This window comes from Labeo rohita, chromosome 6 (genome assembly GCF_022985175.1).
Source record: "Labeo rohita strain BAU-BD-2019 chromosome 6, IGBB_LRoh.1.0, whole genome shotgun sequence".
Classification (NCBI taxonomy): domain Eukaryota; kingdom Metazoa; phylum Chordata; class Actinopteri; order Cypriniformes; family Cyprinidae; genus Labeo; species Labeo rohita.
This window is the reverse complement of record NC_066874.1, coordinates 12,976,186-12,994,360: the sequence shown is the minus strand read 5'-3', so window position 1 is coordinate 12,994,360 and position 18,175 is coordinate 12,976,186. Positions and strand designations below refer to the sequence as shown.

The following is an 18,175-nucleotide window of genomic DNA, read 5'->3' as shown; positions in this document are numbered from 1 at the left end:
GTTTATACAGGCAGTGGGTCAATTACCAAGCAGACAGTCCATGAAAGCAACCATAACAATAGGGGAATCCAGGGAGCGATAGTCATGAGGCATATAAGGGTCAAACCTTGAAAACAGTCCAAACAGGCAAACAATCCAACAGGGGTAATCCGTGAAATCAAGAGTCCATAAACAAAGCAAGGTAGCAACAGGTAATCCAACAGAGTAATATTATAAACGCTTGGTAAGGCAGGTGAAACTGGCAATACTTCGCAAAGTATAGAGCATATGGTCAGTCTTTAAATAGTGTCAAACAGGAAGTAACAATAGAAGCAGCAGAGGGAGCATGCAGGCAGTCCTAGGGTGAGGGCTCCCTCTGCTGGCTTGGCGTTACAGCTTGCTTGTTTGTTTTTCATGTAAAAAGTTCTAATTTTGGCAAACGTAAAATCCTTTTCACACCAAAAGCCTCAGGCTTTGAGAAAAGTAAATTCACATCGCAGAAGAAGAAAATATCAACTCAACAAAAAAGAGGAAAACAAATGTTAGATTACCTTGAGTAATTTTTGCTTATTAGTATAGTTGAATTGGATCATGAAGGTCAGCAGCAAAGACACTGGTTAATAAAATGCGATTAAATGCATAAAGGATATTTGTATTATTTAATTATTGCAGGTTTGCATCATATTCTGAGTTGAATTTCACTGTTTTTATTTATTTTGAGGAATACTGAATCTGTTTTTTTGTGAGTGAGATGAATTAATGCATGTTCACTTTTATTCTAGAACTAACATCTTACTCCCGATTTCTCTCAACATGGGGACAGGAGAGCTTTTAATCAACAAATGGGGGGGAAAAGTAACTGGCGTTACTTATTTGAAAAAAGTAACTCAGATATTTTCTTGTCATTTAAAAAGTAATGCGTTACTTTACTAGTTACTTGGAAAAAGTAATAATATTATGTAACTTGCGTTACTTGTAATGCGTTACCCCCAACACTGTATATTGGTACCTTAAAGGTACATATTGATACCTTAAAAGTACATATTAGTATTTTAAAAGTACATATTTGTACCTTTTCACTTTGTACCTTAGGGTACCGCCTCAGCGACAGAACTGTACCTTTTTTTTTGACAGTGTGTGTTGTGTGTAACACAGCTCTAAGTGAATGAAAACATCCTTTTAAATCTGAAAGTTTTAAATCTGCTCCATGTATATAGTTTTTGTCCTTCAAAAGAAAGAGTCAATTCCAAGTCATGAAAATGTGTTGTTTTTAAAACAAATCCTAAGCTGTTTGAAGTTGATGTCAATTTAAAACATTAGCATATTGCCCAGGTACTTGTTGCATGAGCAGACCTGGGAAAACATGAACCCCCTATCCCTCAAACACCATAGCAGATTCCTGTGGAGAAGACGCTGTGCTCTGCACTGTGTTAGGGTACAGTTAGGGTGTTGCTAAAAACTCCCAAATCATTTTCTCCTCCAACTTCAAAATCGTCCTACATCACTGCAAAAGTACTGACCCAGTGTCAAAAAGGTGAACCAATCACAACAGACTGGGTCATCATCGGACCAATCACTGCAGATAAGCGTCTGTGAGATTGTAAGAATCCTAACATCCTGTGCCTCTCTCATACTAACTTGAAAATCAGACATAAGTCTAGTCTAGAGAATCATAAGACATGTTGTACTTCCTTATGTGGATGTGATGTGATTCTCTATATCTACCATATATATACAGTATTGTGCAAAAGTCTTAGGCCACTAGTATTTTCATGAGCTAAAAATGGTTTAAAGTCAGTTAAAGTCAGTCTGTTGCTGTAGTGTGTCAGTAAGAAATATCAGTTTACATTTCTAAACATTCATTTTGCCATTAATTATAATAATCCAGTGAGATTTTTGTATGGAGCACAGGCTGTTGTCAGACTCCTTGTGCAAACAGAGACGTGATCTCTCCATCATTCAATCCAGTCTGTCTTAAGAAACAGAAAAAACAGAGACAGACTAAATCCAGAAGAACTGTGGCCACATCTCCAAGATGCTTTTAGAGACTTATACCTACAAAGCTACAGTACTGTTAAAATTTTTAGGCAGTTAGGCACATAAAATTAGGATGCTGTCAAAAACAATGTCATAAATAGATTTTCTTTATCAATGAACTTATTTTTAGAATTTTATTCTCTAAAGGTAACTAAAATATAAAACATCAACATAGTGCCAAGTAAATATACTTTCATGTGCCCTTTTTCAGGTTGCTGTGAACAGAAACTACAAAAAAAAAAAAGATCAGACAACTGGAATTCTCTTTTGATCTTTATTTGAAGATTCATGCATGACCCGCAAATCTGATTTTAAACATACAATAAATCAAAATGTGCACTGCCTAATCTGAATAAATTACTGAGGAATGTAATAAAAATGGTAAAAAGATGTGTGCAATGTAATTGCTTTGACTAGTAATATCGTCTGGATGTGTGCCATAAGCAATATAAACAATACAAATGATAGTAACAATATTTTAAAGAAGACAAAGTCACTTCATTATTTTAAGTGTCTGGTCAATAGGAGAAGTAGCTGCTGTTCTTTACTGGGTGAAAGAAGGAGGCATGGGGTAGGGCACCATGGGCTGTGGTGGCTGTTGGGGTGGTTGAGGAGGATTAAATGGGTACTGTGGGTGAATTATCCCATTCTGGACTGGAGCCTGGTTTCCAGTAAATGACTGGTTTGGAAAGTTTTGATTCCCAAAGGCAACAGCTGAGTTCACTGTATTGTAGCTGACCTGTCCATTGCCACCATAGCCATTACCATAGTTACTGCTGCTATTGTTACTTTTGTCATAGCTGTTGCCTCCATAGCCTCCACTCTGCACCTTTGGTCCACTACCATAACCCCTGTCACTATCCCTATCTCTGTAACTACTGAAATCTCTCCTACCCCCACCAGAATACCGATCTCGACGATCGTCCTTACAGCCACTGCGACCGCCATGAGAACGACCTTTAAATTGAGAGAAAAAAGGGTCACTTTCAAGTCCTTAATTTCAGGTTTCAAAAATAATGTGTTAATTACGATTTAGGTTAGCCTCACCTCCTCTGTCCTCTGCTATCTGGATCAGTTTTGGGTTGATGGCCTGGTTTGCCTCTCGGAGGACAGAGATGAGGTCGCTGGCTTGTTTCATGTTGTTGGGAGTAAAGAAGGTGTAAGCAGTGCCTGTTTTTTGACTGCGTGCTGTTCTTCCAATGCGATGAATATAGTCTTCAGATGAGTTAGGGTAGTCATAATTGATGACAAATTTGACATCTTCCACATCTGTGAAGTGTTGCAGTGTGGCAAAAAGGAACGCAGAGAGATTTTGCACACCACAACAGCCAACCAAAAGAAAAAAAGTTAGCAATGAATACATATAAAATAACGGAATAAATCTGGGCTGAAAAAAAGGGTTAATGGATAAATTTAAACAAATAACAGTTTCTGACTCCATGGGAAGACTACTGTGGGAAGAGAGAAACGATGCACACTCCATTTATAAAAACAAAAGGACAATGAACCAAAATGCTTTTCCACCCCACCCCACCTTTTTTAAATAGAATATTTTAGTTTGTTGAATGTCTTACCATTAAAGAGTATTGCATTCAGTTATTTCCCAATGCAGCAAACTCCTTACAAACTGTCAAGTGACATCGTGGTGCTTCTAATGCAGTAGGGCCACTATGTGTACAGTTGCCTCATGTGCCCACTGAGGACCGCGGGGCTGGTTTTGGTTCTAAAAGTCCTTTCTCAGCACAACACTCATTAGAAGCTTGCTAATAAAGGCCACACTGCTTGTCTTGCCCAGACCCAATAGAACTGTGCTAATCACAAAGCCAGAAAACAGTCAAAAACAAACAAAGACCTAGTGGTATCCAACCCATATGCACAAGCTATCAAAGACCAGTGTCATCATATCCCTCATCACAGTCTCATCTAGGCAAGATCTTCCCAGAAGCCAGTGTTCACTTGAGAAAATGTCTCTCATTGGCAGGTCTTGACATGACTTTTTAAAAATGCAGGCGAGGGAGGAACATCAAGCTTGGAAAATTTAGCTGAGCATTTTATTTTAAAATGAAACTTTCTGCTCCACTGTCTACAGGCGTCCCAGAGCTCCTCTACAAATGTGCCAGTTGTCACCAATTGTGGTATGTGGAAAATAAACGTTGCTTGCTCCATTTCATGAACACCAGTGTTTTGTATAAAATAATAAAAAAGGCAAGCAAATAATCTGATAAGCTTTTCTTTTTTAACATTTGCAAACACCCCATGCTTGGACAAGCTCAGAACAGAAATAATCTGCCCAAATGTCAAACAAATTCTTGCAATTCAGTGCTTTTACAAAATGCATGCAAGGCAAAATGGTAAAACCAGCAATTAGCTTTTTTTGGGGGTAATTCAAAATGAATGGTTCGAGATGGAACTGGTGTACTTACAACGTATAAAACAATATGGACAGAGAACAGATGTAAATATAAACGAGTTATAACAAGGCTTAGCCACACTGCCTTATTGAAGATTACTGGCACACAGAGCTCAGCTTGGACACATTCACCTCTCTATGCGACTGGGTGGCAGCCAGTCACCAAGTTCCAATACTCCTCCTTCCCCCTCTGTTGGCCTGGAGTTGTCATGCCTAGGCCATGCCACAAAGACTCCACCTTTAGGTGAGAAAAACTCAGAGAATGCATAAAGAAGTTAAAGAAAGCAAAGCACTTTCTTTAAAAGTGAAAGTTGTTGGCTCCTAAGAGAGGACACTAAGGTGTGTCATCTTGGAAAATACTGACCTAATCCACGTGAGGCAACATCTGTTGCAATCAGGATGCAGGCCTTCCCATACTTAAACTCTAGAAAAAAGGAGAAGAAAAAAGGAGAATGTTTTAGTTAATGTCCAAATTAGTCCTTTCTCATATTTCCTCAGATATGTATCTGGTATATGGATTTAACATCGTCTGCTGCTCAATATACAGCATTACATTAAGATAAATAAAGCTTGGTTCTACACCAGAAACACAAAATATCTATAATGCATCTTAAGAATGCATCTTAAAATATAAATAGAGGTATAATTAGCATCAAGCTACATTTGCAAATGTATGTGATTATTAATGTTTTTTGCGTAAAACCCACTTTAAATCATCATCAAGTGCTTGGAATAACTTCCAATTGAGATTTAAAGCAAATTTAAAAACATGCACTCTGTATGTTTTATAAAGGATTAAATGCAGCACCTGTTGCATAACTGCATAAAAGACCTTTATTGACCCCGCAGGAGCCATGTGAGGCACTTTTAATTATGGATGGATGCACTTTATTGGACTTGTTTTGGACTGATGAAAAGAAACACTCGTCTATGCCATTCTAAAGCTTGGGAGTGCCAGGGTAATTTTTAATATAGCTCCAATTGCATTTGTCTGAAGTCATATACATCTAGGATGCATGGAGGGTGAGTAAATTATACTCTAAGGTAGTGTTGGGTTCTATCATCAGCCTGCAAGATCGCCAATACATGATATTATCATGCTAATGTATTAAATTATTTACATACTTAGTTTCATTGTCCGAAAGCAGCTCTAGCATAAGGCTAAAACCAGCCTAATGTTTTTAATATGACCTAATTTGTATTTAACATGACAACAATTGAATGAAAATATTGTGAGTTACTAATTATAATGCTTACATTTCCGTAGTTATTCAAAAAGCAGCTACAGAAAACGAGCAAAGACAATGTTAACAATGTTCTTGATACCTTTCTGGGCCTTGAACATGGAAGGACCCTTGCTGTCTATAGATGGTCAGAAAGCTCTTGGATTTCACCAAAAATATCTTAACTTTTGTTCTGAAGATGAACAGAAGGTCTTACGGGTTTGCCATAATTGATGACAGAATTTTAATTTTTGGTTCTGATTTATTTTCTTTCATTAATTACCAGGAATAAAATTAGTAAATAGTGTAGAGCAGTCGGCACCAATAGCCTCGCTAGTGTGCCGACATAACTGTGCTTGTGGCGACCCGAGTTTGATTCCCGCCTCGAGGTCCTTTGCCGATCCCTCCCCCCTCTCTTTACCTAATGCTTTCCTGTCTTCTCTCTACTGTCCTATCAAAATAAAGGCAAAAGCCCAAAAATATAACTTTTTATAGTCAGTAGGCTACAACGGGGCTAAAGGTACACCTTAAGAAAAAATGTTGCTGTTCACTGCGTCTAAAATGCATAATTGCAAATAAATATATACGTTTGTATTGAACATTTATGGAGCAACAGATATTGTGTGAGAATAAATCATATAAGCCATTTATTTTGTTTTAAAATTTTATAAATGTATGAGGTGCAAAGGGGAGCCTTTTACCCCACACACAGGGTAAAAGGCTCACCAGCATGGGGGAAAAGGCACACAGTATTGATATAAATACTTTAGCTAAAATAATGTTGTTTTTTTTTATTTATTTTTTTTTTTTTAACAAAAACAATGTCAACTTAAATACTTGTTTTATAACAACTACTAGCAAAGTTTTTACAATTTTCTGCTCATTTTGAGAAATTTTACTACTATTATCTTACAACTATTAGTACTAACTACTGAAATTTGTAGTATTCTTCGCTAGTATTCACTGTGGGGAATGGTGTTTGGGGAGATCAAATAAATTCTAAATGCCTACCATTCAGAACCCAGTCTCTTTCCTGCTGACTCTTGTCTCCATGAATCCCCATGGCAGGCCAGCTGGAAGATAGAATATTCGGTCATAAGATAAGTGACATAAGTGACAAACGTCATCAACACACCTTCATGACTCACACAGTACTTACCCATCTCTCCTCATCCTTCTGGTCAACTCATCGCATCTCTTCTTTGTTTCCACAAAAATGATTGTCTTATTTTCCTTCTCACTCATTATTTCTTCCAACAACCTCAGAAGTCTGAAGAAATAAAGTAAACTTAATATAAGCTGATTTTAGCATGAGGACATACAGAAAAACTCTATAGACTAAACTCTAGACCAGAGTGTCAAACTCAATTCCTAGAAGGCCATTGTCCTGCAGTTTAGCTCCACCATAATTGACCACACTTGAACCAGCTAATCATGGGCTTCAGGATTACTAGAAACTTCCAGGCAGGTGTTTTAGACCTGCTACAGGACAGTGACTTGCCAGGACTGTGTCCGAAATCACCCCCATACCCTTAAACAGAGCACTACTTGAGGGCCATTTGAAGTGGTAGCACTCATTCAATCCCATAATGCACCGCAATAACGAGTGTACAACCAATGTACACTCAGTGGCTAGAGAATACCTATAATATCAAGTCAAGTCAAGTCACCACTATTTATATAGCATTTTTAACAATACAGATTGTGTCAAAGCACCTGTACAGTATTAAATCTAGACTAATAAAGACTAATATTCGCGTAGATGCCATTGTTCTTACGATGTAACAAGTACATCGGGTGATATGGGAAGTGTTCTCAGTTCCATTCAGGGCTTATAAGTAATTAGCAAGATTTTAAAATCTATACGATGTTTAAAAGGGAGCCAATGCAGTGTTGACAGAACCGGGCTAATATGGTCATACTTCCTGGTTCCAGTAAGAACTCTAGCTGCTGCATTTTGGACCAGCTGGAGTTTGTTTATTAAGTGTGCAGAACAACCACCCAATAAGGCATTACAATAATCTATCCTCGAGGTCATGAACGCATTAATTAACGTTTCTGCATTTGACATTGAGAGCATAGGTCGTAGTTTAGATATATTTTTGAGACGGAAAAATGTGGTTTTAACAGGAAAGATTGCTATCAAACAGCACAACTAGGTTCCTAACTGATGACGAAGAATTGACAGAGCAGCCATCAAGTGTTAGACAGTGTTCTAGGTTATTACATGCAGAGGTTATAGGTCTGATAATTAGCACCTCTGTTTTTTCAGAATTTAGCAGTAAAAAAATTACTTGTCATCCAGTTTTTTATATCCAACTATTCCGTTCAAATTGGTATGTTTCGCCAGGCCGTGAAGAAATGTAAAGCTGATTATCATCATCAGCATAACAGTGAAAGCTAACACCATGTTTCCTGATGATATCACCCATGTGTAACATGTAGAGTGTGAAAAGTACCAAAAGTACTAGTACCAAGCCTTGAGGTACTCCATACTGCACTTGTGATCGGTATACCTCTTCATTCACTGCCAAGAATTGATGGCAGTCAGATAAGTAAGATTTAAACTATGGCAATGCACTTCCACCAATGCCAACATCATTTTCTAGTCTATTCAGAAGAGTGTTGTGGTCGTTAGAGTCGAACGCAGCACTAAGATCCAGCAGCACTAATAGACAGATACAACCACGATCAGATGATAGGAGCAGGTCATTTGTAACTCTAATGAGAGCAGTCTCAGTACAATGATACGGTCTAAATCCTGACTGGAAATCCTCACAGACACTATTTTCTCTAAAAAGGACCATAATTGTGAGGATACTACCTTTTCTAGTATCTTTGATAGTAAAGGGAGATTCGAGATCGGTCTGTATTTAACTAGTTTTTTAATTGTGTTGTGTTTTTATTAATGAGAGGCTTAGTAACAGCCAGTTTTGGTGGTTTTGGGGACATATTCTAATGACAGTGACGGATTAATAATAGTTAGAAGAGGGTCTATGACTTCTGGAAGCACCTCTTTTAGTAGCTTAGATGGCATAGGGTCTAACATAAACGTTGTTAGTTTAGATGATTTAACAAGTTTATACAATTTTTCCTCTCCTATAGTAGAAAATGAGTGGAATTGTTTCTCAGGAGATCTATAGTGCACTATTTGATGTGATACTGAAACTACAATTGAAGAGTTCAGATGCAAAAGCCTCTAAATCCATCTGACTTATTTCTTTAAAACTAGCATTTCTTTCTGGCTACTTTGTATAGGTTTCTATGTAAGTACTGGTACTTCTGATTAGGCTGAGGCTGAAATTTAACAAATGTAAAAAATTTGACAATTTAATCTCTAACAGTATCGATCTTGAAAGTAAAGTAGTTCATAAAGTCAATACTGCTGTGCTGTTGGGAAATGTCAACGCCTGTCAACGCCTTTATTTTTCGTTAATTTAGCCACTGTATTGAATAGATACCTGGGGTTATATTTGTGTTCTTCTAAAAGAGACGAAAAGTAATCTAGCAGTTTTTAATGCTTTTCTGTAGGATAGGGTACATTCACGCCATGCAGTACAAAATACCTCTAGTTTTATTTTCCTCCAGCTGCACTCCATTTTCCAGACTGCTCTCTTAAGGCGCAAATGCACTCATTATACCACAGTGTCGGACTGTTTTCCTTAATCTTCCTTAAGTGTAAAGGAACAACCATATCTAAAGTGTTAGAAAAGATAGAGTCCATAGTTTCTGTTACATCATCAAATTTTTTGGTGCCATTGGATATGCTGAGGAATTGAGATAATTCACAATTACTCAGGATTACTTACAAAGCAGTCTTTTGCGGTAGAAGTGATGGTTCTACCATACTTGTAACAAGGAGTTGAATTTACAGTTTTAGCTATATGGAGTATACACGAGACTAGACAATGATCTGAGATATCATCGCCTTGCTGCAGAATTTCAACACCATTGAAGCACCATTAACATCAAATCCATGTAGCAGTATTAAATCCAAAGTATGATTTCGACAATTGTTGTCAGGAGTTCAGAATGTCTATAAATGCTGATCCCAATGCTTCTTTTTCATTATCAGCATGGATATTAAAATCACCAACAATTAAGACTTTATCTGCAGCCAGCACTAACTCAGATAGAAAAATCGGCAAATTCTTCAATAAAGTCTGTATGGTGCCCTGGTGGCCTGTATATAGTAGCCAGTACAAACGTCACAGGGGATTTATTATTAACACTAGTTTCTCTGAATAATGTTATATGAAGCACCATTACTTCAAACAAGTTACTTGAAGCTCGTCCTCAGAGAAATACTGAAAATATTGCTATGAATTGTAGTAACACCTTCCCCTTTACCTTTTAGACGTGGCTCATGTTTATAACAGTAATCTTGGGGGGCAGACTCATTTAAAAAAATGTAATCATCTGGTATTAGCCAGGTTTCTGTCAAACAGAGCACATGGAGGTTATGTCAGTGACCATTTCATTTTCAAAAAGCGCTTCTGTAGAAAGGGACCTGATATTTAATAAGGCAAGCTTTATCATTTGTTTCTCTGTATTATATACATTTTTTATTTGTTGAACATTAGTTAAATTGTTACTCTTAAATTGGTTTGGACGGTTTTTGTATTTTCTAGTTTGGGGAACAGACAGTCTCTACCTTTGCACTCATGTCTTGTTGGTTTTCATTATTGTTTTCATTTGTTATGCATCTCCTAGAAACAAGGCGCACATTTCTGCATAAGTTTGTTGTGATCGGAACAACTTCAAGGTCTGCTAGTGTATGATACATAGTCATTGTTAGATCAGGTCCCCACGCCAGACAATTAGGATCCAGCCCCGGACACCAGATCCCGTCAGAAAATATCAGTCTTTCCGGTAACAGAACAACTAGTCAGCAAGCTGTAGTTACCCCAACCCCACAAAAGATGCAGGACTCTAACCCACAATAACAGCAGGTTTCTGTCAGTTATGAAGTTGACCGATGGAAGCCAGAAAAGAGCAGAAGCAGGAGACGAAGTGATGATCGTAAAAAAAAGGTATAACAGAATTTATTGAACAGTTTTAGTTGCGTATGTCTCAATGTTCAGACTTCGTCTGAGGAGTACAGCTCAAAGAACAATGATATATCAAACGGATTCAACATCCCATAAACCTTGAATTTCCATAAACATCCCTGTTATCTATTTCTTAGACCAAATTCATGAAACCCCACAATCATGGAACTGAACAATAATGAAAATGCATAAGCAAGGAAAATAATAAGAAATATAAAATATAAAAACATATAAATGAATAATATAAATGAACAATATATATGAGTAAATGAATAAATGATAAATACTTAAATAATCAAATAAATAATTAAATATGAATTATGTGAATGATTAATGATTATAAAATGATTATTAAATGATTATGTAAATAAATGATTATAAATGAAATTAAAAACAAACATAAAATTTAAACACAACACAATAATTTGCATGTAAGGATCTAAGGATCCTTCAGTCATGTAGTGTATGATGGCCATTTTTTTTCTGTCATGATGCCTAGTGTTTTAAAAATCTGTTTAGATTTTAAAAGTCGTGTAGTGCATTCCAGCCTTAACACTTTGCTTATGCTCTTTCTATTTAAAATCAGAGGCAACTAGTACTTAATTTGAGCCTGGAAAATGTCAGATTTTGGATTTTTGCATTCTGGTATTTGTTTTTAAAGATCCGGCATTAATAAGTGCATTAGATTGTGACAGTGCGTGTGTGCATATGAGACAGAGCAAGCTTGGTTTTATGTAGATGTATTTGGAGGTTATGTATTGGTCCTCAACATATTTCTGACCAATCAGCTTTCTTTAAAAGTTCAAAATCACTCTCGCTGATTGGTGCTTACCGCTTAACCACTCTCTCCAAATGTGCACTGCTCACTAAACATATTGTTTAGTGAGGAGTGGATTGTGGAATGAAGTGAAATAATATATAAACATTATAAACACTATAAACATAGCTTTATGTGACCACAAAACCAGTCTTAAGGGTCAATTTTTCAAAATTGAGATTTATACATCATCTGAAATCTGAATAAATAAGCTTTCTATTGATGTATGGTTTGTTAGGATAAGATAATATTTGACAGCGAAACAACTGTTTGAAAATCTGGAATCTGAGGATGAAAAAAAAAAAAAATCTAAATATTGAGAAAATCACCTTTAAATTTATCCAAATGAAGTTCTTAGCAATGCATATTACTAATCAAAAATTAAGTTTTGATATATTTACAGTAGGAATTTTCCAAAATATTTTCATAGAACATGATCTTTATTTAATTTCCTAATGATTTTTGGTATAAAAGAAAAATCAATAATTTTGACCCATACAATGTATTTTTGGCTATTGCTACAAATATACCCCAGTGACTTAAGACTGGTTTTGTGGTCTAGGGTCACATATACATTAGTTCCCCTGACTACAAAACATCATTTAAATGTAACAGTATTTAGAACAGAACAAGAATTTAAAAATACATAGCCTAAAGTTAAGAAACCAAAACAAAGCGACACTGAAAGTAAGGTTACCAGGCGCTGGGCTCATGTACCTCTGTAATTCGGCACCAATCCAAATGTTTCCATATTCGCAATGTATTTGAATAATAAATTATTATTTATAATGTAGACTAGGCTTTGTACTTCACACACGTTCGTATATCAACGGAAAAAAAAATTCATATCTATTACCTATTACCTTTCATATATAGACTATGATTGTATTTTATTTTTATGACAACAAATTTTATTTTTAATGTAACTTACATAGCCTATACATTGCATCATCCTGCAACCTTTTTTTTTGACCCAGGTGGTAGTTAGGCTCACACAGAAACTTGTAAACAATGCTCATAGTTGTGGCATCGCTGTTCAGTGACGTCATTGAATGCCCTGGGAAAACTGAAGTTGTATTGCCAGTGTTGTCACAGCATCTTTTAACTGCTGTTTTGGATCCGGCAAATATGAATTTACAAATTAAGCACTGGAGGCAACCACTGCATTTTAAATCACAGTCTAAACAAAGATCCTCCATACATGCATCATGATTAGTTTTTTTTAATAATAATAAAAAAAAAAAAAAAAAAAAAAAATCAATGGTTTGACTTTAGCTGAATAAAAAAAAAAAACTGCAGACAGGCTGAATGAAAACACAAACTTCACTCTCTGACAGCAGGTGGCGCTTATGGAACAGCAGCAGTAAACCATTTCTTTGGTTACCTCTGTAAACAAAGAAGCACTGCATTTACAAATGTTACTTTACCATGTCTTATACAGAAACAAGATGAGAAGAAAATACCATCTAAACTTGTCTGAAGACAGTTCTCCTTAGAGATACATTCATATAAACCCCCACCCCCAATGTATCGCGATTCATTGAACATCTCAACTGACTTAAATTGTCACATTATTTATTGATTTTCGGCCGGCTTGCAGTGCATTTTTACATTCCTACAAAATAAAAAGAAAGTTTACCATCAGTTCTGAGCGGTATCTTTGTCATCTGAAAAGTTCAAGAAGGTTTCGCAGGGCGGTCGATGGCTGACATAAAGCCGATATATATATATATATATATATATATATATATATATATATACAAAGATTAGAAATCTTAGAAATAACAATGTTCATTGCGTAAGTCTTTTTAAAAATATATTCGAACAAAATTAAAAAGAAAAAAAATGAAGTCAGTGTCTCAATTAATAAAGACTTGTTTCACTATTGGAATCTCCTGAATTAATGATTCAATGATAAATACTTTTTTAACGTCCAGTTGTCGCCACCTACTGGCGGAAGAGGATAAGCGTTACGATACATGCAATTGCTAAGATACTTTCGTTTTGATTGCTACTGTAGACAATACGTGTTTAAACCCAAACTATAAACTTTTATCCCAGTTCTTCTGTTATTTAAATGTCTGTAACACTGAAATAATGATTTTTATGTGGTTGAAAAGTCTGTTTTTGTTGCTTTTTCTAGATGAGCAGCAGCATGAATGCAAATTTTAATGTCTTTAACACCTGTTTCACATTGTAAACGTGAAGCATGAGCAGCGCGATGTGAAACAGTCATAATAGACACCGCTGAATTGTTGTCATTCAGGAATAAGATCGCATGGGTGTTTGAACAGAGTTTGAAAAGAGATCGATCTTTTAACGATTAATTGTGTAAACACTGCAAAATGTCTTGCGAGGGTCACGTTCTCGTGAGACCAGTCAGTCGTGGCACGAGATCTCGCGAGATCTGATGAGATCTTGTCACATCCTATATATATATATATATATATATATATATACTGTGCAAAAGTCTTCGGCCAGTAGTATTTTCACCAGCTAAAAAATGGTTTAAAGTAAGTTATTTCTATCTTTTTCTGTAGTGTGTCAATAAAAAAAATATCGGTTTTCATTTCCAAACATTCTGTTTGCCATTAATTGTAATAATCTAGTGAGATTTTTTTTTTTGCACAAGGAGTCTGACAACAGCCAGTGCTCCACACAGAATGACATAAAGAAACAGAAAAACTGAGACAGACTAAATCCAGAAGAACTGTGGCAACATCTCCAAGATGTTTCAAGTAACCTACCTGCAAAGCTACCTGAAAAACTATGCACAAGAGCATATAGGGCAAAAGCTGCTTTAAATGCAAAGGATGGTCACATCAAATGCTGATTTATTTTAGTTAATAGAGGTTCATTGATAAAGAAAATCTATTTATGACATTGTTTTTGACAGCATCCTCATTTTATGTGCCTAACTGCCTAAAAATTTTAACAGTACTGTAGCTTTGTAGGTATAAGTCTCTTAAAGCATCTTGGAGATGTTGCCACAGTTCTTCTGGATTTAGTCTGTCTCTGTTTTTTCAGTTTCTTAAGATAGACTGGACTGAATGATGGAGAGATCACATCTCTGTTTGCACAAGGAGTCTGACAACAGCCTGTGCTCCATACAAAAATCTCACTGGATTATTATAATTAATGGCAAAATGAATGTTTAGAAATGTAAACTGATATTTCTTACTGACACACTACAGCAACAGACTGACTTTAACTGACTTTAAACCATTTTTTAGCTGATGAAAATACTAGTGGCCTAAGACTTTTGTACAGTACTGTATATATATATCCACAGCATAAATAAGTACACTCCCTTTGAATAAATATAAAAAATTTATTTTCTTAATAATCACTGATATACTTCATGGAAAGATGGCAAAATTGGCTAAATTTCATATTTTACAGAAAATATTGGCATATATTTTGTTGTTTTTATTAAGTATATGTTAAAAACGACAAAATATATGCCAATATTTTATGTAAAATATGAAATTTAGCCAATTTTGTTTAAATGAAGAATTGCAGAAATGAGTACAAATGTATCATATTCTAGTACTTACTATGTCCTCCAGAACTTTAAGTATACAGCTCTGACCCTTCTTGGCACTGAGTGTACAAGTTCATTTTCACATCTGTCCTGCTTAACTCCTAGAGGACGACCTCCTTAAATGCCCTGGTCTTTAATGGGGAGTGTTGCTCAGCTTGTCTCTACAGAATCCCCCACAGCTGCTCAATAGTGTTAAGACTGAGTGAAATACATGTCCATTGAAGGATTTTATATCTTCAATCTTTAATATCTTCATTGTCATGCTAAAAAATGCCCAATAATGCAGGGAATGAGGGAGGGATAACATCATTACATCACACAGTGGTGTGTGAATTCATGACAGCATTGATAAAGCACAACTCCCTCACACCTTCAGCACTCATACATTCCTATATAAAAGCTTTACTACCACTGAACGTTACTGTGGATACCAGGGACCTCTCACTGTACTCCTCCACTGTACATGACTTTAAAAAAATGCATACAGCAAGAACGGTATAATGGAACATTTTTGTGGTTTTGAAACTGTGAAATTTTCAAATCGCGGTATACCTTGAAATGGTCAACTGAGCCATGCCTAACCTGCTCTGGCAAATAATGGGAGTTTATGAGCTGATATCAATACTGAGTATTGGATTGGTGCATCCGTAGTTTTTATTTCATTGTCTGCTACTCCTTGAAAACCCCTATCCTCTTCCAAAGTTCAAAACCTAGGTTGGATCTATACAAATCACACAACTTAATTATTGTACATTCAAAACTATGATTTTCAGGTGACAAGTTTGCATCCCTGGACAACTGAACACAAGGGAATTACAAGCTTTTAGAATAATTAGAGTGACCAATCAGACAAACGTATTTTAAAGTTAAAATGTGCACAGGTTGGCAGGTCTGAATTAGGGCTGGGCGGTATATCGAGTTCTGGGGATATATCGATATGATTCCCCAACGCGATGCGGGATTATCCAATATCTTTCATATCGATATGGTTTGAGGCCACACATGCGCGTGCGCGTTCTGTGCGAAACAGACCACTCCAAGGTAGCACGCGACATGGAGGAATACGCAGCGCTGGTCAACACAGAAAACGTACTGGGGCCAGTTGCACCAGCTAGACGTAAAAAAGCTGGGTATAAGCCATACGCTGGGCTTTGCAACGTCCAACTTTACGATAAATATTTAGACCTGTTGCACCAGCTAAAACTACGACCAGGCGCAACTACGCCCGGCGTAGAGGATGCGCGTCCACGCAAACACATTTTCCCGCAGTGATAGTTGAGACGACACCCACGCTGCAATGGCTACAACTACTGATATAAAACTGAATTGCTCAAGACATTATAACAAGTGAAGCCACCGCGAAATAATTTTATTAACCTAATATATTCTAATGTCCGCGTTTTTGTATCTGAGGTCGCACATTCCCATGACATAATTTTTCAGACTAACACTAAAAATAAAGGCGACAGGTTAAGCAAAATATAATTAATGTAATACAATGCTTCTTTCTATATCTTTTTTTCTTGCTATCGAGTTTATGTACAACGAATCTTTCCTGAGGTAAATGTGAATTTACGTGACAATTGTGCCTCTTGACATCTTTCTGTGGTTGAAAAACCACATTTATAAATTGTAGAGTTTGTAATAGAATTGACAGAATTTGAAAGCTGATACTTTATTTCTGATTAAAAAGTAAGCACAAAACTTACTGCGATTATTGGATGGCAGGAACGCTACAAATGATGAGATGAATTAAAGACGTTAAGTATTTCCAAGAATTTATACTGTCCCAGCAAGATGTCGAATAGAAATATTAAGGAGATACTTTAAGACAGTTATATACCGTTATCAGCATGGTAAAGTAGATTCGTCTCTCGTTGTCTCTGAGAGAATTTGTGCGGTTAATATAGTGTTAGCCGTAGTTTATTTTTTACTTTCACTTTTATAATTCTTGCGCAAAGTTTGCGCGTTGCTTGCATGTGTTGCTTGACCCCTCCTTAGAATAATTGTTTATAGGCCACATTATCCTGCCCGAAAAGACCATAAACGTTACAGTTGGCATCTGCAATAGGTAATTAAAAACGAATCATGTCCGAGCAAATCGTGACTTTTCACTTTACGCCTACCTTTGACCAAGCGTAAAATTTACTCTCAGACGTAGCACTACGCCGAGATGGTGCAACGGGTATAAATTCTACGCACGACTTAAAGCGCATTTTACGTCCAGCTTAGTCTTACATCCGGCCCCTGTAATGTATTTATTTATCAAAGATTATTTTTTATAATTTGAAATGTTGTGCAGCTTATAGTGTTAAGCAGGAGAAACACCTGTACTGTATTTTATTTATCAAAGATTTTTTTTTCATAATTTGAAATATGTTGTGCAGCTTATAGTGTTAAGCAGGAGAAACAACCTGTACTGTTTTTTTATTTATCAAAGATTTTGTGCAGCTGTTTATTTGTTGTGCAGCTGTTTATTTGTAAACAGGAAGGGAAACCCCTGTGTTTGAATTATATTTTGCTCAAAAACTGTTTAATAAAGGTTTAATAAAGGCTTTGACTCTCAAGTAACCATTTATGGAAAAATACTGGATATATATCGTATACCGTCATTCCTCCTCAAAATACCGAGATATGAATTTTTGCCCATATCGCCCAGCCCTAGTCTGAATATGAACATTTGAAACAAACAAACAAACAAAAAAAAAGCTTACTTGTCATCTTTCTCTCCATCATTGCAGACATCCACTATCTGCAGGATGTTGTGGTTGGCACTAAGCTGCAGTGCACCTATATTGATCTGAACATACTCCTTCAGAAAGTCCTCAGCAAGCTGACGCACTTCTTTAGGCCAGGTTGCACTCCACATCAGAGTCTGTCTGTCAGGCTGTCAAATTAAAAAAGGAAAAAAAAAGTTGAATGAAGTTGAAAGTTCAGTGAACCTTCCTGATGTACAACATGAATCATTATAGACTTATTTTATTACAAATCAGGGTAATAGGGTTGTAATTGAATTTTAACCGATACCGATAACTAGGTTGGACCACACTGGCTGATACCGATTAACTGACCAATAGTTTTTAAAATGGCTCTGAACAGAAAATAAATAGTGCT

The 18,175-nt window shown here is 36.2% G+C and overlaps 1 protein-coding gene across 7 annotated transcripts in view; it reads right to left on the bottom strand.

The window, feature by feature from the left end:
* Positions 1-2,276: 2,276 nt before the first annotated feature.
* The window catches only part of LOC127166535 (probable ATP-dependent RNA helicase DDX5), a 74,258-nt gene continuing 58,359 nt past the window's right edge, over positions 2,277-18,175 (bottom strand). For 4 of the 7 annotated variants that reach the window (XM_051111891.1, XM_051111895.1, XM_051111893.1 and 1 more), the window contains 6 exons: positions 17,776-17,948; positions 6,809-6,919; positions 6,661-6,722; positions 4,791-4,850; positions 3,064-3,285; positions 2,277-2,973 (listed from right to left, as the gene is read on the bottom strand). In XM_051111891.1, the coding sequence (XP_050967848.1) occupies positions 2,561-2,973; positions 3,064-3,285; positions 4,791-4,850; positions 6,661-6,722; positions 6,809-6,919; positions 17,776-17,948 (1,041 nt within the window). In that variant the 3' untranslated portion in view covers positions 2,277-2,560. Of the gene's footprint in view, positions 2,974-3,063; positions 4,665-4,790; positions 4,851-6,660; positions 6,723-6,808; positions 6,920-17,775; positions 17,949-18,175 lie in introns of those variants that run through there. The other 3 variants (XM_051111896.1, XM_051111892.1, XM_051111897.1) reach the window with 3 other exon arrangements.